Source organism: Camelina sativa, chromosome 2 (genome assembly GCF_000633955.1).
Source record: "Camelina sativa cultivar DH55 chromosome 2, Cs, whole genome shotgun sequence".
Taxonomy (NCBI): Eukaryota; Viridiplantae; Streptophyta; class Magnoliopsida; order Brassicales; family Brassicaceae; genus Camelina; species Camelina sativa.
In genome coordinates, this window is record NC_025686.1 from 20,371,788 (window position 1) to 20,393,179 (window position 21,392).

At 44.5% G+C, this 21,392-nt stretch overlaps 4 protein-coding genes and 1 long non-coding RNA gene across 6 annotated transcripts; 4 read left to right on the forward strand and 1 right to left on the reverse strand.

Annotated features, from left to right (window-relative positions):
• LOC104730434 (disease resistance protein RML1A-like) lies at nucleotides 1-1,431 on the forward strand. Its single transcript, XM_010449599.2, has 2 exons — nucleotides 1-775; nucleotides 883-1,431. Exons 1-2 carry the CDS (start codon nucleotides 306-308, stop codon nucleotides 1,166-1,168), a joined length of 756 nt encoding a protein of 251 aa, XP_010447901.1. The 5' UTR covers nucleotides 1-305; the 3' UTR covers nucleotides 1,169-1,431.
• LOC109127012 (disease resistance protein RML1B-like) lies at nucleotides 2,118-2,858 on the forward strand. The gene has a single exon (XM_019231066.1). It carries the CDS (start codon nucleotides 2,118-2,120, stop codon nucleotides 2,856-2,858), a length of 741 nt encoding a protein of 246 aa, XP_019086611.1.
• On the reverse strand, nucleotides 3,503-8,090 carry LOC109128918. 2 transcript variants are annotated; one of them, XR_002035265.1, is made up of 4 exons: nucleotides 7,750-8,090; nucleotides 7,436-7,506; nucleotides 3,823-3,961; nucleotides 3,503-3,577 (listed from the first exon to the last, which is right to left on the reverse strand). It is a non-coding gene; the product is annotated as an uncharacterized LOC109128918 (long non-coding RNA). The 2 variants fall into 2 exon arrangements; XR_002035264.1 differs by having other exon boundaries at nucleotides 7,436-7,635.
• Nucleotides 8,471-10,781, forward strand: LOC104730417 (disease resistance protein RML1A-like; the record flags this gene model as incomplete). Its single annotated transcript, XM_010449581.2, has 3 exons — nucleotides 8,471-8,614; nucleotides 8,708-9,013; nucleotides 9,112-10,781. Coding segments are annotated over 3 exons (1,794 nt in total), but the record flags the coding sequence as incomplete, so codon positions are not given.
• LOC104754696 lies at nucleotides 11,868-12,887 on the forward strand. Its single transcript, XM_010476948.1, has one exon. The coding sequence runs from the start codon at nucleotides 11,868-11,870 to the stop codon at nucleotides 12,885-12,887; it is 1,020 nt and encodes a 339-aa protein (XP_010475250.1).

The following is a 21,392-nucleotide window of genomic DNA, read 5'->3' on the forward strand; positions in this document are numbered from 1 at the left end:
CTGCTCATTTCACCGGAAAATGACAAAAGCTTTAACCAAAAAAAAGGGGGCCACTGGTCCTCGACGACTAATAACGAAACATGAATTGAGTCGTCAACTACTTCGTCGTCTCCTTATCTTTAATTTTTTTTAAGGGTCCACCGGCAAGTACCAGTTAACTTTCTTCGAAATTTCTCTTCTCCTTCAACGCGTTTTGCTTCATTACATAAGCCACACGAACTCTTGCATTCTCAATCATACTTTCTTTTAAAAACCATTCCAAAAACACTTTCCTAAACTTCAAGCACATTTTTTTCATCTCTGTCATGGCTTCTTCTTCTTGTTTGACTCAAATAAGGAGATACGATGTCTTTCCAAGCTTCCACGGTCCAGATGTCCGTAAAGGGATTCTCAGTCATTTACGCAACCACTTTCAAAGCAAAGGTATCACGACTTTCAATGACCAAAAGATCGAGAGAGGCCACACGATCGGGCCTGAGCTAGTACAAGCGATTAGAGAATCCAGAGTCTCGATCGTGTTGCTCTCGAAGAATTACGCTTCTTCAAGCTGGTGTTTAGATGAACTGGTTGAGATCTTCAAGTGTAAAGAAGAGCAGAAGCAGATTGTGATGACTATTTTTTACCAAGTTGATCCCTCTGATGTTCGGAACCAGAGGGAAGACTTCGGGAGCGCTTTCGACAAGACTTGCCAAGGTAGAACAGAGGAGGTGAAGCAGAGTTGGAAGAAAGCTTTGACTGATGTCGCAAACATAGAAGGGGAACACTATCGTAGCTGGTATGTCTGAATGAATTTTAGTGCTTTTACTTTATCTTTCTCAAAGCCATGCTTCAATTTTTTTGAAATTTAGACCCACCAACGCCATTTTGTCTTGCTTTTATTAGGGCTACTGAAACAGAGATGATCCAAAAGATTGCTGCAGATGTTTCAAACAAACTGAATCGTACTACACCTTCAAGGGATTTTGAGAGGATGGTGGGGATGGAAGCTCACTTGACAAAATTGAACTCTTTGTTATGCTTGGAAAGTAATGAGGCGAAGATGATTGGGATTTGCGGTCCTGCAGGGATTGGTAAGACTACTATTGCTGGAGCTTTATATGAACAACTCTCTAGCAGATTTATACTTAAATATATGATGGAGACCGCAAGGAAGGTTCTACGAACATAATGGCTGTTGATGGCCTTGAATCCAAGAAGTCTCTGCAACAGCACCTTCTGTCTAAGATTTTGAACCAAGAGGATATGAAGATACAAAAATTAGACGCAATAAAAGACCGGCTACACGATCAAGAAGTGCTCATCATTCTTGACGATGTAGATGATCTTGCGCAATTAGAGGTATTGGCTGGAGAGCTTTCTTGGTTCGGTGACGGAAGTCGGATCATCATTACCACAGAAGATAAGAAGATTTTGAAGGCACACAAGATTCATGTTTTCCATCCANAGAGAATCCAGAGTCTCGATCGTGTTGCTCTCGAAGAATTACGCTTCTTCAAGCTGGTGTTTAGATGAACTGGTTGAGATCTTCAAGTGTAAAGAAGAGCAGAAGCAGATTGTGATGACTATTTTTTACCAAGTTGATCCCTCTGATGTTCGGAACCAGAGGGAAGACTTCGGGAGCGCTTTCGACAAGACTTGCCAAGGTAGAACAGAGGAGGTGAAGCAGAGTTGGAAGAAAGCTTTGACTGATGTCGCAAACATAGAAGGGGAACACTATCGTAGCTGGTATGTCTGAATGAATTTTAGTGCTTTTACTTTATCTTTCTCAAAGCCATGCTTCAATTTTTTTGAAATTTAGACCCACCAACGCCATTTTGTCTTGCTTTTATTAGGGCTACTGAAACAGAGATGATCCAAAAGATTGCTGCAGATGTTTCAAACAAACTGAATCGTACTACACCTTCAAGGGATTTTGAGAGGATGGTGGGGATGGAAGCTCACTTGACAAAATTGAACTCTTTGTTATGCTTGGAAAGTAATGAGGCGAAGATGATTGGGATTTGCGGTCCTGCAGGGATTGGTAAGACTACTATTGCTGGAGCTTTATATGAACAACTCTCTAGCAGATTTATACTTAAATATATGATGGAGACCGCAAGGAAGGTTCTACGAACATAATGGCTGTTGATGGCCTTGAATCCAAGAAGTCTCTGCAACAGCACCTTCTGTCTAAGATTTTGAACCAAGAGGATATGAAGATACAAAAATTAGACGCAATAAAAGACCGGCTACACGATCAAGAAGTGCTCATCATTCTTGACGATGTAGATGATCTTGCGCAATTAGAGGTATTGGCTGGAGAGCTTTCTTGGTTCGGTGACGGAAGTCGGATCATCATTACCACAGAAGATAAGAAGATTTTGAAGGCACACAAGATTCATGTTTTCCATCCAAGGAAGAAGCTCTTGAGATCTTATTGTCTCTCTGCTTTCGAACAAAGCTCTGTACCAGATGGTTTTGAAGAGGTTGCCCATAAAGTAGCAAAGCTTTGCGGTAATCTTCCATTAGGCCTTTGTGTCGTGGGTTCATCTTTGCGTGAGGAGAGCAAGGAAGACTGGGAACTTCAACTATCAAGGATCGAAGCTAGTCTTGATGGAAAAATTGAGAACGTGTTAAAAGTGGGATATGACAGATTAACGAAGAACAATCAATCTCTATTCCTTCACATTGCATGCTTCTTCAACAATGAAGACGTTGGTTATGTGGAATCTATGCTTTCTGACAGTAAGTTGGATGTTGGAAATGGGTTAAAGACTCTAGCAGATAGATCTCTCGTGCGTATTACTTATGGGCGGATAAAGATGCACCACCATCTACTACAGCAATTGGGTAGACAGATGTTAATTGGGTTTGACTAAACACACACATTATGGGCTTTAATGGGCCTACGAAAATGACATGAAGAAGAACAATGTGATCCATATGCTACACTAAAAATATCTACAAAGATATGAGAAGTGGAGGTAGGTGAGACAAGATATACAAAAAGGAGCTTTCTAGAAAAAGTGAGATACGAGAGAAACGAGACAGTTTTTCTTATTCTTCAAGCTTTCTTCTTCCTCCTTGTTGTATTGGTGATCCTTGTTCTTCTTGTGCAAAATCTGTAAACCAAAGACCAACCTCACAAGTAGTTGGTGTGTGTAATCTCTCTTTCATATAGTGAAGCTTGGGAGCAAGAGTTCTCCCCCGAGACGTAGCGGTTATCCGTGAACTCGGTGATCAATTCTTGTGTGTTGTTTCTTTTACAAGCAACCATTCTTACTCTTAACTCAACAAGTGGTATCAGAGCGCCAGGCTTGGTGTAAGGTTGCTAAAGAGATTCAAGTCTAGGGTTTCTGGGAGACTTACAAGATGAGTAACACTAGGGTGGAAGTGGACAGGTTTGATGGAACAGGTGACTTCTCCTTGTGGAAGGTCAGAATGTTGGCTCACTTTGGTGTCCTAGGGCTGAAAGAGATCTTGAATGATGAGCAGCTACTAAAAGATCCACCTACTGTAGAAGCGGAAGCTACAATAGCTCAACGAGACTCTCAAACGGGCACAAGTGGAGGTTCTGGGTTGTCTCCAAGTATTGATCCTGTAAAGTTTGAAAAATCAGAGAAGGCCAAAGATCTTATAGTACTAAACGTTGGAAATCAAGTACTAAGGAAGATCACACATTGTGAAACAGCAGCAGCTATGTGGTCTACTCTAAACAGGTTATACATGGAGACTTCTTTACCTAACCGCATCTACTTACAGCTTAAGTTCTATACTTTTAAGATGACTGATTCTAAAAGTATAGATGAGAATGTGGATGATTTCCTTAAGCTAGTTGCGGACCTGAATAACATAGGAGTGGAAGTTACTGAAGAGGTTCAAGCAATCCTGTTGTTGAGCTCACTATCTGAGAGGTATGATCAACTCAAGGAGACTCTAAAGTATGGTAGAGATACTTTGAAGTTGAATGAAGTCATAGGCGCTGCAAAATCAAAAGAAAGAGAGTTAATAGAAAGTGGAAAGCTTTCAAAATCACAAAATGAAGGTTTGTACGTTGAATCAAGGGGAAGATCTGAGAAGAGATCTGAAAGAGGAAAAGGCAAACAAGGGAGAGGACGATCTAAGAGCAGAGGTAGATCAAAGTCAAGGCCGAAGTACAATAAAAACAACAAGGGCTGCTTCATTTGTGGAAAAGAAGGACATTGGAAGAGAGAATGTCCAGAAAGGTCATCAAATAAAGCTTCTAGTTCAGCTAACATTGCAACAGAACCCAAACAGCCACTAGTGCTAACAGTTAGCACTCAATATACAAAGGGAGAATGGGTTATGGATTCTGGTTGTAGTTTTCACATTACACCAGACAGGGATTCTCTATTTGACCTACAAGAATTTGATGGTGGCAAGGTTTTGATGGGTAATATGACTCACAGTGAAGTAAAGGGGATTGGTAAGATTAAGATTATAAATCCAGATGACTCTGTAGTCATATTAACGGATGTGAGGTACATGCCTACAATGGGAAGGAATCTCATTTCATATGGTCAATTAGAGTTGAGCGGATGCAAGTATGAAGGAGAAGATTTTGTAGTCACCTTCTACAAAAATGGGCAAAAGGTCATCTCTGGAAGATACAAAGATGGGTTGTACTACCTACAAGGAAAGGTAGTAAAAGGAGAAGTTTCAGTGGCAAAGCCTGTAGCTAACATGACTAGCATATGGCATTCAAGGCTAGGTCATATGAGCATGAAGAACATGAATGTTCTAGTGAAGGAAGGTTACTTACCAGAGAGAGAAGTTGGTAAGCTGGATTTTTGTGAGAGTTGTGTACTTGGAAAATCTCACAAGCAAAGGTTCCCAACTGCAAAGCACACCACTAGAGGTATATTAGATTATATACACTCTGATCTCTGGGGATCTCCTTCTACTCCAGAAAGTCTTGGCGGTTGCAAGTATTTTGTAAGCTTCATCGATGATTTCTCAAAGAAAGTATGGGTGTATTTTCTGAAGACTAAAGATGAAGCATTTCACAAGTTCAGAGAATGGAAAGAAGCAGCTGAGAATCAAACGGGGAAGAAGATTAAGTTCCTAAGGACTGATAATGGTCTAGAGTTCTGTAATACACAGTTTGATAACTTGTGTAAAGAAGCGGGAATTACAAGGCACAGAACATGTACCTATACACCACAGCAAAATGGTGTATCGGAGAGGATGAACAGGACCATTATGGATAAAGTTAGAAGTATGCTTTCTGAGACAGGATTGGGTCAAGAGTTTTGGGCAGAGGCTACTTCAACAGCAGTCTACTTGATAAACAGAACACCAAATTCATCTATTGGTTTCAAGCTACCTGAGGAGGTGTGGACAGGTACAAAACCAGATTTGAGTCACTTAAAAAGGTTTGGATGTTCAGCGTTTGTTCATGTTACTCAAGACAAAATAAGTCCAAGAGCAGTGAAAGGAGTTTTCATGGGATATCCTTTTGGTATTAAAGGATATAGGGTCTGGTTACCTAAGGAACAGAAATGCACAACAAGTAGAAACGTGATGTTCAATGAAAATGAGTTGTTCAAAGACACCTTGACATATACAAGTGAAAAGAAAGAAGAAGCTGATAAAGCTTTAAGAAAACTGAAGAAAGCTGAAAAAAGAGTGTCTTTCAGCAACAATCTTGTCAGAGGTCCTTCTACCAGTTATTCTGATTTGGATGAAACATCTTCTCAAGGTGGAGAAACATCTTCATCAGAAAGTTCAGAAAGCTCAGAAAGTTCAGAAGAATCAGAAGTGAATGAGGAAGCTGATGGAGCTGAAAATGAACAATCCTTGGATGATTACGTGTTAGCCAGAGACAGGATAAGAAGAAGCAACATCCGACCTCCTTCCAGATTTGAAGATGCAGATTTTGTAGCTTATGCTTTGGCAGTAGCAGAAGACTTGGAAACAGAAGAGCCTAAGTCTTATGAAGAAGCTATGAAAAGCAGTAAGAGAAAGCAATGGGAAAATGCAATGAAAGAGGAGATGGATTCTCATAGAAGGAGTCATACTTGGGATCTAATTGAGAAACCAGAAAAACAGAAGCTGATTGGTTGCAAATGGGTCTTTAAATTAAAGTCAGGCATACCAGGAGTGGAGAAACAAAAATATAAGGCCAGGCTAGTCGCTAAGGGTTTTGCACAACAAGAAGGCATTGATTATAATGAAGTGTTTTCTCCAGTGGTTAAACATGTTTCCATCAGATTAATGTTGTCGATTGTGGTTAACATGGACTATGAATTAGAGCAAATGGATGTCAAAACAGCTTTTTTGCATGGAAATCTAGAAGAAAGGATTCTAATGAGTCAACCAGAAGGATTTGTGCAACAGGGAAGTGAAGACAAAGTCTGTCTGTTGAGGAAGTCTTTATATGGTCTAAAACAGTCTCCTAGATGCTGGAATCAAAGGTTTGATAAATTCATGAAAGATCAACAGTTTGAAAGGACTAGTAGAGACCCATGTGTCTACATGAAAGACACCCAGACGGATCAAGCTGTTTATTTGTTGCTCTATGTGGATGACATCTTGATAGCTTCAGGAAGCATGGTTGTGATTCAAAATCTCAAGGACAAGCTGAAAAGTGAGTTTGAGATGAAAGATTTGGGAAAGGCTTCAAGAATTCTGGGTATGGACATCATCAGAGACAGAGAGAAGGGAGAATTGATTCTGTCTCAGGGAAAGTACTTAGAAAAGGTGTTGAAAACTTTTGGGATGTTTGAAGCAAGGCCAGTGATTTCACCAACTGATTCTCAGTTTAAACTCAGAAGTTTGACAGAAGTAGAAAAGAAAGCTGAAGCTGTACGTATGGAGAGAGTTCCATATGCAAGTGCAGTGGGGAGTTTAATGTATGCTATGGTGGGTTCAAGACCAGATTTGGGGTTTGCAGTTGGTCTTATCAGCAGGTTTATGGCAAATCCAGGGAGAGTACATTGGTCAGCAGTGAAATGGGTATTAAGATACTTAAAGGGCTCATACACTCAAAATCTGACGTTCAAGAAGAGTTCTAAGTTTTGCATTGAAGGTTTTTCAGATTCAGATTATGCAACAGACTTAGACAAAAGAAGGTCAGTCACAGGGTATGTATTTAAAGTTGGTGGAAATACAGTTTCATGGAAATCATGTTTGCAATCAGTTGTGGCTCTTTCAACCACTGAGGCAGAGTACATGGCTCTGAGCGAAGCAGTAAAAGAGGCCCTTTGGTTGAAAGGTATGTGTTCAGAATTGGGGTTTAAGCAAGACAGTGTTCATGTTCATTGTGATTCACAAAGTGCTCTAGCCCTAGCAAAGAATTCAGTTTATCATGAAAGAACAAAGCATATAGACACTAGATTCCATTTCATCAGGGATATAGTGGCACAAGGTGATGTTGTTCTACACAAGATTCACACAACAGCAAACCCAGCAGATTTCCTAACTAAGACGGTACCTGGTCAGAAGTTCCAGCTTTGCTGTGAGCTTCTCAACATCCGGTGAACAGGAGCAGCGACCACAGGGACTCTAGTTTCAGGTGGAGTCACGAAGAAAAAAAAAGGGGAGCTGGTGAGAAGATTGCTTACCAAAGGTTGAACATGATCTCAAGAGAGAAGCAATGAATTTTGCTGGTGATGACAAGGTGGAGCTCATCATCTAAAATGGTTTCAAAATTGAAACTTTTAAGTTTCAAAATTTTCTGCAAATCTCCAAAGATCCTAGTCTCTAACTATCAGAGTGAAGAGATAAGAGATAGAGATTAGGATGTACCTGGGAGTTGCAGAGGAAGCAATGATGAGATTCACCAGAGAAGCATCATCGAAGGAGCTGTGTTTATTTCATTCAAGAAGATGAAGTTGATGTCTCAAATTCAAGGAGGAGCTAGAACGCCGAGAATGATTGAGCAGAAACGCAGCTGGAGTTGATTGCCGGCGAGAACATTGGTGTTAGCCGGAGAAGGGAGAGTTCACTGGAGTAATTCGCCGGAGGAGGCAATGATCCGGTGACATTGAGAAGCTTCACAAAAGGACAAAGGGAAGAGATTGGTTTTGCCGTTTCGGAAATGTCGATGTCGTTGGTGTGTGGTGTTTGTCAAAAGGTGGAGATTTGTTAATTGGGTTTGACTAAACACACACATTATGGGCTTTAATGGGCCTACGAAAATGACATGAAGAAGAACAATGTGATCCATATGCTACACTAAAAATATCTACAAAGATATGAGAAGTGGAGGTAGGTGAGACAAGATATACAAAAAGGAGCTTTCTAGAAAAAGTGAGATACGAGAGAAACGAGACAGTTTTTCTTATTCTTCAAGCTTTCTTCTTCCTCCTTGTTGTATTGGTGATCCTTGTTCTTCTTGTGCAAAATCTGTAAACCAAAGACCAACCTCACAAGTAGTTGGTGTGTGTAATCTCTCTTTCATATAGTGAAGCTTGGGAGCAAGAGTTCTCCCCCGAGACGTAGCGGTTATCCGTGAACTCGGTGATCAATTCTTGTGTGTTGTTTCTTTTACAAGCAACCATTCTTACTCTTAACTCAACAACAGATAAATTATGAACAGTCTAGCGAGCCTGGGAGGCGTCAATTTTTAACTGAGGCGGATGACATTCGTGATGTACTGACAAACGAAACAGTAAGTTTAAGTTCTTACATATATATTCGTGAAACCTAGCTAATTTTAGTGATAACAATTTCATCTATCTTCTTTTGCAATATTATTTTGTAGGGTACTGAATCTGTCATAGGTATATCATTTGATATATCCAATGTAGGAGAGGTTTTTGTAAGTAAGGGAGCTTTTCAAGGAATGTGTAATCTCCGTTTCCTAAGAATAATCAATAAAGATAGTCTTTCTGGTGGAGAAGGTACTTTGGAATTACCAGAAGGTATAGAGTTTTTATCTTCTTCTCTTAGGTTACTAGATTGGGGTGGCTGCCCAATAAAAAGTCTGCCTCCAAGATTTCAGCCGGCACATCTCGTCGAACTTCGTATGCCAGAAAGCAAACTCGAGAAGCTCTGGGGAGGAACCCAGGTTGGTATTTGATAAAAAGACATTTCTTGCATGTGCTTCTAATGATTCAATTTCAAAAATAAGAAGATATTTCTCATTTGTTGTCTTTTAACATGCAGCCCCTTCCTAATCTCAAGATCATAGATCTAAACCGATCCCGTAGATTGAAAGAAATCCCAAATCTTTCAAATGCTACTAATCTCGAGAGATTGATACTTGAGGGCTGCAAAAGTTTGGTGGAGCTTCCCTCTTCTATTAAGAATCTACAAAAACTGAAGGAACTAAATGTTCAATGGTGCTCTATGCTGCAAGTTATTCCCAACAACATCAACTTAGCATCTCTTAAGAGACTCGACATGAGTTATTGCTCCCGGTTGAGCACTTTTCCAGATATCTCCAAAAACATCAAGACTCTCAATCTCGGAGATACAGAGATAGAAGATGTCCCTCCATCATTTGCTGAATATTTTTCTCGTCTTGAGCACCTTAACATTTGCAGCATAAGCCTCAAGAGATTGACACATGTCCCACTCTGTATAACTTCGCTAGTTCTTAGTGGCAGTCATATACAGAGGATTCCATATTGCGTCATAGATCTCACTCGTCTATCATGGCTTGCCGTTGAAAATTGCCGAAAACTCAAGTCGATTCCGGATCTTCCCCCCTCCCTAGATACACTAGATGCAAAAGATTGTGTATCACTCAAGAGAGTACGCTTCTCTTTCCATAACCCAACCGAGAGACTCGATTTCAGTCACTGTTTGAAACTGGATGAAGAATCAATAAGAAGAATCATACAAAAATCAATTTACGATGTTGTATGCTTACCAGGTAAAAAGATCCCTGCAGAGTTCACTCACAAAGCTACAGGGAGATCCATAACCATCCCTTTGGCTCCGGGTTCTCTCTCTGCTTCCTCAAGGTTTAAGGCTTGCCTTCTCTTTTTGCCAGTTGCGAACTACAACTATGGAGATATAAGTTGCAGTATAAGAAGCACAGGAGGTGTTACAGCCCACAATTTGAAATGGCATACACCACTTTTTTTCAAGTCACAACATCTGGTTATATGTCATGGTAACTTGTTTCGCCAACGAAGCAAATGCCAAGAAGTGGATGTGACTTTGAGCGAAGTGGATATGACTATGAGCGAGATTACATTTGAGTTCAACCACAAGTACAAAGGTGACAAGATTATTGAGTGTGGTGTACAGATCATGACTGAGGAAGCTGAGGTTAGCTGCAGCAGGGAATTGGACAGCTTTGAAACCGAGGGTAGCAGCAGCGAAATGGACGATTATGAAACTGAGAGTATCAGCAGCAGCGAAGATGAATACGACAGAGCGGAATTCTCGTGGAGTCTCATGAGACCAAACCAGTTTTTGTACCTTCTTAGCTTCTTCACCATCTTCATAGGGTACTATCTCGTTAAAAAAGATAGAGATGGAGATTGTACAGCTCTGTAAATTAAGATGAAAACATCCTTGGTTGTTTGATTTCGTTTGGGAAGCTTAAATCTGGGGTAGAAGAAAAATACAAAATCTTCATCTTAGATCGTAGGACTCGGTCATGGGAAAGAAGATGGAACTTCCATTATATTAGCCATTGTGTACTTTTATTGGCTTGAGTAAATTTGTAATTTATTTCAAATTAGTTATGCATTTGATCGGTAAAGCTTAATGATTCTGATTCGTGGTCTTTAACCATAGTAAAGTCAAGGTTAAATCCTCATTTGTATCTTGTTATTGCTTAGGTCATCCCATTGACGAGCATAAGTATTTGGCATACACTACAGACCAGTTTCCTTAATTTCTGTTGTTGATTTGGTTGTGATGTGTGGCTTGCTGTAGAAGATGTATTGCTCTGTTATGTAGTCGTTCCGATTCTTAGATCCTTAAGGCTTCTAATTATTAGGGATTCTGATCAGTGACCTCGAGTGAAAACGAGCTGCTTCATCTGTGTTCATTGAAGAAGCTGTAAGGTTTCTGCAGTTTATGCTGATATGCATTTCGATAGGTGTATACTTGATACAATCTGTTGGGGGTGGATCCACACCCCAAACAAGAGGCCTGGCCCAGGAAAAAGCCCATAATAAACCTCCAAAGGAAGGAAGGGCATTATGGTCTTTTACATAGACGAACTGACACGATTCCCTATAAATGCAACCGTACGGCCTGCATAAAGCGGAGATCGGGAAAAAGGCAAAAGGAATTGGTACAGCAAGTACAAGAGCCCCAGCTCGTCCAAGCAGAAGTCAACGGTTTAGAGTCAACGACTCGAAGAATCGACAAGATAACAGCTTGTCTATTACCCTTGTCTACCTTTGTAACTCGTTTAAGTCGTGTTGTAACCCGTCTTTTGTGTCTCGGCACTAATAAAATAGAAGAGAACTTCGACCTTTCTTTGACCGAACTAAACATACTAATTGTAACCGATTTGGACATCAACAATTTGGCGCGCCAGGTAGGGGTCGAACCTACGGCCTTCTGCTTAGGAAACAGACTTGACGACCCCTACGACCGCAGAGCCAGCGCAGGTTCCAACACAACTCACCCTGCTCAACAACCAGCCTGCCTCCAGGATAGATGAGCTGTTCCGCGGAATTTTAACGCGTCTTGACCAACAAGAGGAGCGAACTAACAGCCGGTTGGATGCACTCACCGCAGCACAGGTCAACTCGCAAGATGAAATCAATCATCTCCACAATATCCGACACAACCCAATGAACTTTCTCTCGGTAAGAACAACGCCAGGGTCGTATGCGCAAAACAGTGGATTAGAGCGCAACCCAACCCCACGCCTCAATGAGCAAAATGACGAAGTGACGGATTGAATGAAGAACGTTGAGATAAGGGAAATAAAAGAACAAATGAGGGAAATGGCAGTAATGCTCCAAAAAGCGACGGACAAAGCGCCTGAAGTCGGGTTTATGCTCGAAGCGACGCAGCGGACCTCATTCTCTCGAAGACTCACCGCGACAACAGTTAAGCGGGCAGTCAAGCCAAGACTGGGTCACTACGACGGCACGGTCGACCCACGAGATTTCTTACTCACCTTCGGCGTAGCCCTCGGCCCTCTACAGTTCAGCCCAGCAGAGTACGACGCTGGAGCTTGCCAAGTCTTCACCGAGCATCTGACGGGAACCGCCTTGAGCTGGTTCTCGAGACTCCCATCTGGATCAATTGACAGTATCAAGGAGTTAATAACTGAGTTTTTGAAGCAGTTCTCTGTTATATTTGAGGATAAGAATTCCCACGCCGACTTGTACGCCCTAACTCAGTACAAGGATGAGTCGCTTCGGTCCTTCATCAGACGATTTAAAGAAAATTACGTAAACATTTCAATTCCAGACGCTGCCGCTATCGTCGCACTTCGAAATGCGCTTTGGTACGAGTCACAATTCAAGGAAGAACTGTCTTTAACACATATAGAGAACGTCGCCGATGCATTACTCCGAGCTGCGAAACACATCGGGCCCGAGGAAGAGAAAGCTATCAACGCCAAGAAGCACTCCTCGGAAGCGAGACCGATAACCAAACAGCCCGTAGCCGTACCTCCAAAATTCGAGCACGTTGAGCCTCGACAACATTTCAACAGAAACCAAGATCGAACTCGTCGAACCTTTGCGATCGGCGAAAATAAGTACATCCGGAAAGAGGGAGGTGAGAATAGTGCAACCTCGTATTGCGACTACCATCAAAGTACCACCCATACGACTGAAGAATGTCATTACCTCCAAAAGGTCTTGATGGAACGATACAAGAAAGGGACGATAGTCGTCGAACCCGACAGAAGCAAGACAGCCCGACCTGGACGAAGCGATGTCAAGCGCGCTGAAAATATAGATACTTGCCGACCAAAGCGAAGACGAGATAGAAATTCAAAATCTACTCGCTGACCGACGCGAAGAAAGCGGTCATGAAAAACGACCACATACAGATCGCAAGCCCGACCAACGTCCTCCGACGATAAGACGAATCAACATGATAATGGGCGGACTAGCCGGATGCAATGATTCGGTCAGAGCGATCAGTGATTATACCAAGAAGGCCGAAATGACGAAATCCTGGCCGTCAAGGTTCGAGGCTGAAAGCATGCCAATCACTTTCAACGGAAGAGATCTAGAAGGTTTGGATTTGCCGCATAACGATCCACTGGTCGTCGAGCTCTTAATCGGCGAAAGCGAAGTAACAAGAATATTGATTGACACCGGAAGCTCGGTCAACGTCATCTTCAGAGACGTCTTGGCAAAAATGGAAGTCGGCGAACGCGACATTATGCCAGAATGCCACTCCCTGACGGGCTTCAACGGGGATCACCTTATTTCCGTCGGCACCATCACCTTACCAATCTTTGTTGGAGGGATAGCCAGATACTTCCGGTTCACGGTTATTGACAAGCCGACGATCTATAACGTTATCCTTAGAACCCTATGGCTCCACAAGATGAAAGCCGTCCCGTCAACGTATCATCAGTGTGTTAAGTTCCCAACTTCAAAAGGAGTATACACGCTGCGTGGCAATCAGCAAACCGCACGGGCCTGCTTCCTGATCGAGCATAAGATTCGCACTGGAAAGAAATTATAGCAATCAAAGCAGCGGGTCGGCGATGATAGCACGTCGCCGACAGACGGAAAGCCGACTGCTGTCCAACAGGGCATTGCCGCGGTCGAGGAGGTGAACCTCGACGAGAACGACAAGAAACGATGCGTGAATATCGGCACAGAGATAACGTCCGCCATGCGAAACGAGTTGATACTCTTCCTCAAAACCAACATCTCGACGTTTGCATGGAGCGTGACTGATATGAAGGGGATCGACCCAAGCGTCACGACCCATGAACTCAATGCCGACCCAACACATAAGCCGGTCAAGCAGAAACGGCGTAAGTTAAGTCCCGAACGATCACAAGCAGTGAACGACAAAGTTGACAAACTCCTTGGCGCCGGGTCAATTGTGGAAGTAAAATATCCTGAGTGGTTAGCTAACCCGGTGGTCGTCAAAAATAAGAACGGAAAGTGGCGAGTCTGCGTAGATTTTACCGATCTTAATAAGGCTTGCCCAAAGGATAGTTTCCCATTGCCAAGGATTGATCAACTCGTCGAGGCAACCGCAGGCAACGAGATGTTAACCTTTATGGACGCCTTTTCTGGTTACAACCAGATTCTAATGCACAATGACGACCAGGTAAAAACGTCGTTTATCACAGATAGAGGGACCTACTGTTATAAGGTTATGCCTTTCGGCCTGAAAAATGCAGGAGCGACATATCGGCGACTAGTCAATAAAATGTTTGCCGAACAACTCGGCCGGACAATGGAAGTCTATATCGATGACATGCTTGTCAAATCGCAACATGCAAAGGATCATATCACTCATCTGCGACAGTGTTTAGATACCCTAAACAAATATGGGATGAAGCTGAACCCGGCCAAATGCACGTTTGCAGTTAAGACCGGCGAATTCCTTGGGTACCTGGTAACTAGACGAGGCATCGAGGCGAACCCGAAACAAATTAAAGCGATCATTGATTTGCCCTTACCAAAGAATGCAAGAGAAGTGCAACGATTAACTGGACGGATCGCTGCTTTGAACCGTTTTATATCTAGGTCAACCGACAAGTGTCTACCATTCTATCAGCTTCTCAAAACTAAGGGCAAGTTCGAATGGACCGAAGCCTGTTACAGCGCGTTCAACGAGTTAAAGAACTATTTACCGACTCCACCGATCTTGGCAAAACCGGAACTCGGCGAAATCTTATTCCTTTATGTCGCGGTCTTAGAGTATGCTCGCCGACTTTTTAATCGAACTGCCGTTTGGAGAAGCTGAACCAACACCCACTGATCCGTCTGATGACCGATGGACCCTACATGTGGACGGAGCATCCTCTCATCTTGGGTCAGGGATAGGGATTCGATTAACTTCACCGACCGGAGAGATTTTGGAACAATCCTTCCGTCTCCGATTCCAAGCAACCAACAACATCACCGAGTATGAAGCACTCATCGCCGGGCTTAGGCTCGCCAACGGAATGCAAATCAAGCGGATACGAGCTTTTTACGACTCCCAGCTCGTCGCCAACCAGTTCAGCGGTGAGTACAATACTAAAAGCAAACCCATGGCTGCCTACCTCGACGTCGTTAGGATTTTGTCAAAACGCTTTGACGAGTTCGAGCTCATCAAAATCCCCAGAGGAGCCAATGCACCGGCCGATGCTTTGGCAGCACTCGCCTCGACATCAGATCCCGATCTTCGACGAATCATCCCGGTAGAAAGTATTGATACGCCGAGCATAGGTGAAACACACGCCGAGACCTGCCTCACTCTCCACCAGCCCAATGAAATCAGGACCACTTATCGAACGATGAGGTCACGCCGAGGATGCGAACCTCCATCTGACACCGACGCGATGGATTGGCGAGTCGAAATCCGCGCATATCTACCTGACGACGACGTGCCAACAGACAAATGGGCTAGACGAAAGTTAAAGGCCAAGGCCGCCCGCTACACCTTGATGAAAGACCATTTTCTTCGATGGACGGTGTCAGGAGCCCTGTTGCTTTGCATACACGGCAACGATACCGAGCGCGTCATGATAGAGACCCACGAAGGAGCTAGAGGAAATCATTCGGGTGGCCGAGCCTTAGCACTACGCATCAAGAAGCATGGCCATTATTGGCCAACGATGATATCCGATTGTGAAAAGTTCGTCGCCAAATGCAAAAAATGCCAGCGACACGCCCCCATTATTCATCAGCCGACTGAACACCTGCGAGCCGGAGTAGCTCCTTACCCTTTCATGCGCTGGGCGATGGACATCATTGGCCCACTACCAACTTCTAGACAAAAGCGATATATACTCGCCCTCACTGATTATTTCACCAAATGGGTCGAGGCCGAGTCTTACGCAAACATCAAAGCCAGGGACGTCCAACTCTTTGTCTGGAAATATATAATCTGTCGCCATGGTCTCCCATATGAAATAGTCACTGACAACGGATCGCAGTTCATCTCCCTGCAATTCAAAAACTTTTGTGCGAGATGGCGTATCAAATTAAGAAAATCAACGCCAAGGTATCCACAAGGAAACGGCCAGGGCGAGGCTACGAACAAGACCATACTCGACGGCCTAAAAAAAGGTTGGATGCCAAGAAAGGTGCCTAGGCCGACGAGCTTGACGGAGTACTCTGGTCTTACCGAACAACCCCGAGGACGTCCACTAACCAAACCCCATTTTCCCAAGCCCATGGGATGGAAGCAATGGCACCGCTGAGCTCGGCAGTTCGAGCCTCCAACGAACGATGCTCGTCCAAAACACTGCGCTCAAAAGTCATATGCTCATAGATAGACTCGACGAGTTGGAGGAAGAACGAGACAAGGCACTCCTACGAATCCAGAACTATCAACTCGCCGCAGCCAAGTATTACGACAAGAAAGTCCACAATCGGCATTTCGATGAAAGGGATCTCGTCCTCCATAAGGTCTTTGAAAATACTGCCAAACCGGACGCCGGAAAAATGGGGGCCAATTGGGAAGGTCCATATTTAGTATCCAAGGTCGTCCATCCTGGCGTGTACGAACTCATAACTATGGGCGGCGAACCAGTGCCGAGGTCTTGGAATTCGATGCATCTCAAGCGCTACTATTACTAAAAAAAAAAAACATGTAAATGTGAACTACGAGCGGCTTGATCCCTCCTGATCGGGGGGTACGTAGGCAGTCCCGTTTTGCGGGACACAGCCGCCAATAATAAAAAATCTCTTTCTCATAAGAATGAGTCGTCGTTTGCAAGTTATTTTAGTTATTATCCTGGCCCGGTAATGACTCGACGTTCCGACGTACTATTTTAAGCCGAGTCGCAACTCGCACAAAAGGGTAAGCCGACTATCGGTCGCACCTGGTCATATAAAGCCGAGTCGCAACTCGCACAAACGGATAAACCGACCATTACAAGTCGCACCTAGTTAAAGCCGAGTCTTAACTCGCCAAAAAAAATAATAATAAAAGAAGGGGGGGATATGCCGAGCGTAACAAGTCGCATCCCTCTAGCAAAAAAAATCTGCCGAGTAATCATTGTTTAAAACTTAGGATAGCAATCCGACTTTATCTAAAACAAAAGTGACAACAATACAAGGGTCAACTCAAATACNAAAAAAAAAAAAAAAAAAAAAAAAAAACACAACGACAAAATGATCATTCAATGCTGTTTCCGACGAACAAGTGCCGAGCAATCTAGTCACTCAAAGCCTAAGTCGGCGTTGGATGGCTCATCAAATTCCAATCCGCCGATCATCGTCTGCCAGTGACGGCACGACTCCTTCAAGTCCTTCAGCACGTTCATTGGAGCACTCGCGCCTTCCGCAACCATCTCCTCAAGATACGCGCAGATCCCTTCAGCACGGTTGCTCTCGCAGAAGTAATGCTTCGAGCTTTCCAACTGCGTAATGTAGCGTCGTAGTACGTCTATACGAGTTTTACAAGCCTCGATATCCGCATGACCCTCAAACGGCCTTCAACCGATAATATCCAGTTCGCCCGGTTCAAGGTCAGGTATTGCTATTTCTACGAATGATGCTTCGCGACGAGCGCGCTCTTCCACCAATTCGTCTGATCGCCGCCTCGGGACAAAGAGCCCTTCGTCGATCAAAACCTCGAGGCACTCAACCAGACCATCGACGCGGCAGAAGGAGAAGTAACGTTCGAATGAACGACGACTTGCGATAATATAGACCCTCAGCCGCTGAACACGTGCGTGATAGTAGTTGATCTCCGCACGAATCGACGTATCAGTTCCCATGGCAAGTCGTTCAAAGTTCAACGCGATCACACCAACCTTGAAATCACCGGCATCGGAACAACTCTTCCTACAAAAACAACAAACCTCACCAAGAGAACAAGAATAAAACGTGCAAGGCTATTTATAAGAGCAAAAGGCACAAATTCCAACGGACGCAAGTTTAAAGAGAAGATAAGCCTTTTGACCAATAAATGACGTTTCAAAAATAAATGCATTAAATAAGATTCAAAAATAAATGCCCAGAGAAAAGAAGAAAAAAGTTTGCATGGGCGCCGACCCCAAAACGCGGCGCGCAAAGAGTACAAGGGAGCCGACCCCAACACGGCAGAAAATAGGATAATATAAGGGAGCCGACCCCTCAACACGGCAACTAAGATAATAAAGCAATTACGACGCCAAGCCAGCAGTCGGAGACTCATGACCAGGAGTCAAAGGACGGGGTAGCTCTTCGGTAGGATGGTCGACGATCTGCTCTTCGGTTCCATCCGTAGGAAGGTCGTCGCCTTGCCCCTGCTCTTCGCCTCCGTCCCCTTCGGGCTCCCCGCCCTCAGACCCGCCTTCTTCCCTCTCGTCGTTACCACCCTCAGCATCACCGCTAATAGGAGAAGCGACCCACGCTGGAACCGGGGGAAGGGGCTCGGAGTAAATCCTGGACACGTCAAAATCAGCCTCGGCGATGTCCGGAAGATCAAGATCTTCAACTTCACTCTTCAGCTGGTTCATCACAGCGACGACCTCATCCTTCAAACCCTCCTCAAGTACAGCNTCGGCGATGTCCGGAAGATCAAGATCTTCAACTTCACTCTTCAGCTGGTTCATCACAGCGACGACCTCATCCTTCAAGCCCTCCTCAAGTACAGTGATTTGACCCTCGTCGATGAGCGTCTCGAGCATTTGGACATTTCCGACGGTTTGGTTGTACTCGAGGAATTTCCCCATTGACGCTTTGACCGCCTCGGCGTACCTCCTATGTTTGGCTAGCAACTTCTGTACACGCACGGCCATTTCATGAAAAGCCTTAATCCTTTCATGATACCCGAAATCCTCCCGCCGATCTCTGAGCCTCTTTGTCTCCGAGTTTAGGGTAAGTTGCATCCTATTAAAGGCGGCGTCCGACGCCTCAAGCTTCGCCTTAAGATCATCCCGCTCCGCGACCCACTTGCGCCGTTGGCTCTCAAATTTTGACGCCTCATCACTGAGCCTCTGATTGGATCGAACAGCCTCCCCTAGCTGAGCCTCGAGGCGTTCAATCCTCTCCGAAAAGGTTGACGCTCCTGATCGATCGCCCTCCAGGTCACGAATGCGACGCTCGTAGCGCGAGGTTAGACGGTTGGTTCGGGTAATAAGCTGTTTAAAAAAAAAAGGGGAGAGGATAAGGACAAAAAAAAAAGAGAAACGGGCTCAAAACAAATTCGGCTGAAAGAACAAACCTCAAAGGAAGCTTGAGCCACATCTGCAATTGCATGCGCTTCTCTCGTCTTTTCAACTGGAAGTAAACGACCAGACCCGAAGTGAATCTTCCGAAAAAGTTTTGAGCAAGCAGGAGAGTCATCTGGGAAGGGACGAGCCTCGGCAGTATGAGAGAAACTCCAGCCGAAGTCCGACGTTTTCTGTTTCTTCGACGGATCAGGTCGCCCCTGGCCAGCGTCGTCTTTCCTCTTTTGAAGACCTCTTGCATCCTCAATATCTCGGCCGGACGACTCGCCCGCCCTCTTCCTCGGAAACGCCTCAGCAGATTCAGGGCGGCGAATTGAAGGAAGGGGAAGGGAGTGCTGCTTCGACGGAGGATCAGGTGACTGACGTGACCGAGAAGGGAAATTCTTAGCCGAACCAGCATCAGAGGACGAGATAGCACGACGAGCATCCGGTTGAGGAGTCGGACAAGGAATGTAAGACGGGTCAAATGCCCGACGGTAACGAGCGGATGCGTTGGGCACACTCAAATTCATCTTACCCATCGTGTCGGCTAAAATAACGAATGATGAAATTAATTTCAACTCGAAGACAACAAACTAGGGTCAATCGTAAAGATTACCTTTCTTTTTCCAGGGACATGGTGCCTTTTTCGGACGACCTTTCTGTGATTCGGTGCCCGGCCAAACGTAAGGACAAAAGACTTTGATCGCGTCGATTTCAGCTCGGAAGGATACAGGAGCAAGCACCTCGGTATAACGACTACCCAAAAAAAAAGTAGAGTCAGCGAAACCAAAAACTATAAGCAAAATACAGAAGTAATCAAGCAAGAACGGTCGGCTACCGGGTGAAGGGTTCCACCCAGAAAACCAAGGAATAGACAAATCCTCAAGAAACCCCAGAACAACTTTTAGAAAAAAATACGAGCCTTTCCAGTTATACGTTTTCCCCTTGGCGCCTTCGACGAGAGTCATCTTCTTCGATAAAGCCACGTAATATAGCCCCGGAGTCTTTGTTCGATTCGACGGGTTCAGACACGTCAGCTCCTCCAAATGGTCGCAAGTAAGCTTGACGTTTGCGGCTTCGGCCATGATCGAAAGACCGATGGCGTTTCGAAAGGTCGCCGGGGCAAATTGAGAAATGGCCGCCTCACGTCGGGCGAAATACATCATTAAAAAGGAGGGGAGAGGAAACGTGAGCCCACATTCGGTAAAGTATTTTTCCGAAAGACATATAAACCCCGGAGGGGCGTCCCAGGGATGTTGAGCCGGAGTCAGGATCAAAATGTCAGGTTCAACGGTCAACTTCCCGATACGAACCGCTGCTTTAGCATCGTCTTTCTTTAACGTCGATTGACGCATATGAGAGAATAAATTCGCAGTTGGCAAAGGGACGTCACTTGGGTCAGAGGAAGATGGGTCGTCGGATAACGACTCGTCGATTAACGAGGGGATCCTACAGGGAAGCCCCGATGAACTGGAAACGGCCGTCTCAGAAAACAAGCGACGTTGGGCTTCTTCATGATGAGCGACGTTAGTACCCGCCGTCGACGAGTCAGAAGAATTCCGAGAACGAGCCATACGACGAGCAGACCTAATCGAAGCTTTGGATCCGGAGGTGACTTGCTGAAGATGACTCTTGGCGGAAGGGTCGGAGGATATAGATCGAGAGCTCATAACGAAAAAAGGCGAAAAAGGCTAGCAAGCACAATAAACGACGAGATAATAGTAGAGGAGAGTACCTGAGTGATGAGAAGCACCAGAACTTGATAAGGAAATAATGAGGAAGAAGGACGGTATTTATAGGAGAGAAAAGAAAAATCTAGAAGCGTAATCATTACAACACGCGCTTTGTGACGGTACAACTTCCGGACGTCACGCGCGACGAAGCACCGCACACAGCGATTCGACCCCGAGCATCGAAACCCGTTTTCTCACGCGCGACTTTTCAAATTCTGAATCTTCGTTTGACTCACTACCTCGACAATCGAGGAACGACCCTTCATCTTCTCACGATTGTTCTTCGCCTGAAGACTACGAACTAAAGGCGAAGGGGGGGGACTACTATTGGGGGTGGATCCACACCCCAAACAAGAGGCCTGGCCCAGGAAAAGCCCATAATAAACCTCCAAAGGAAGGAAGGGCATTATGGTCTTTTACATAGACGAACCGACACGATTCCCTATAAATGCAAG

Coding starts and splice junctions, on each gene's coding strand:
- LOC104730434 (XM_010449599.2), top strand. CDS start 306: ATGGCTTCTTCTTCTTGTTTGACTCAAATAAGGAGATACGATGTCTTT. Junction 776..882: donor GGGGAACACTATCGTAGCTG/GTATGTCTGAAT, acceptor TGCTTTTATTAG/GGCTACTGAAACAGAGATGA.
- LOC109127012 (XM_019231066.1), top strand. CDS start 2,118: ATGGCTGTTGATGGCCTTGAATCCAAGAAGTCTCTGCAACAGCACCTT.
- LOC104754696 (XM_010476948.1), top strand. CDS start 11,868: ATGGCAGTAATGCTCCAAAAAGCGACGGACAAAGCGCCTGAAGTCGGG.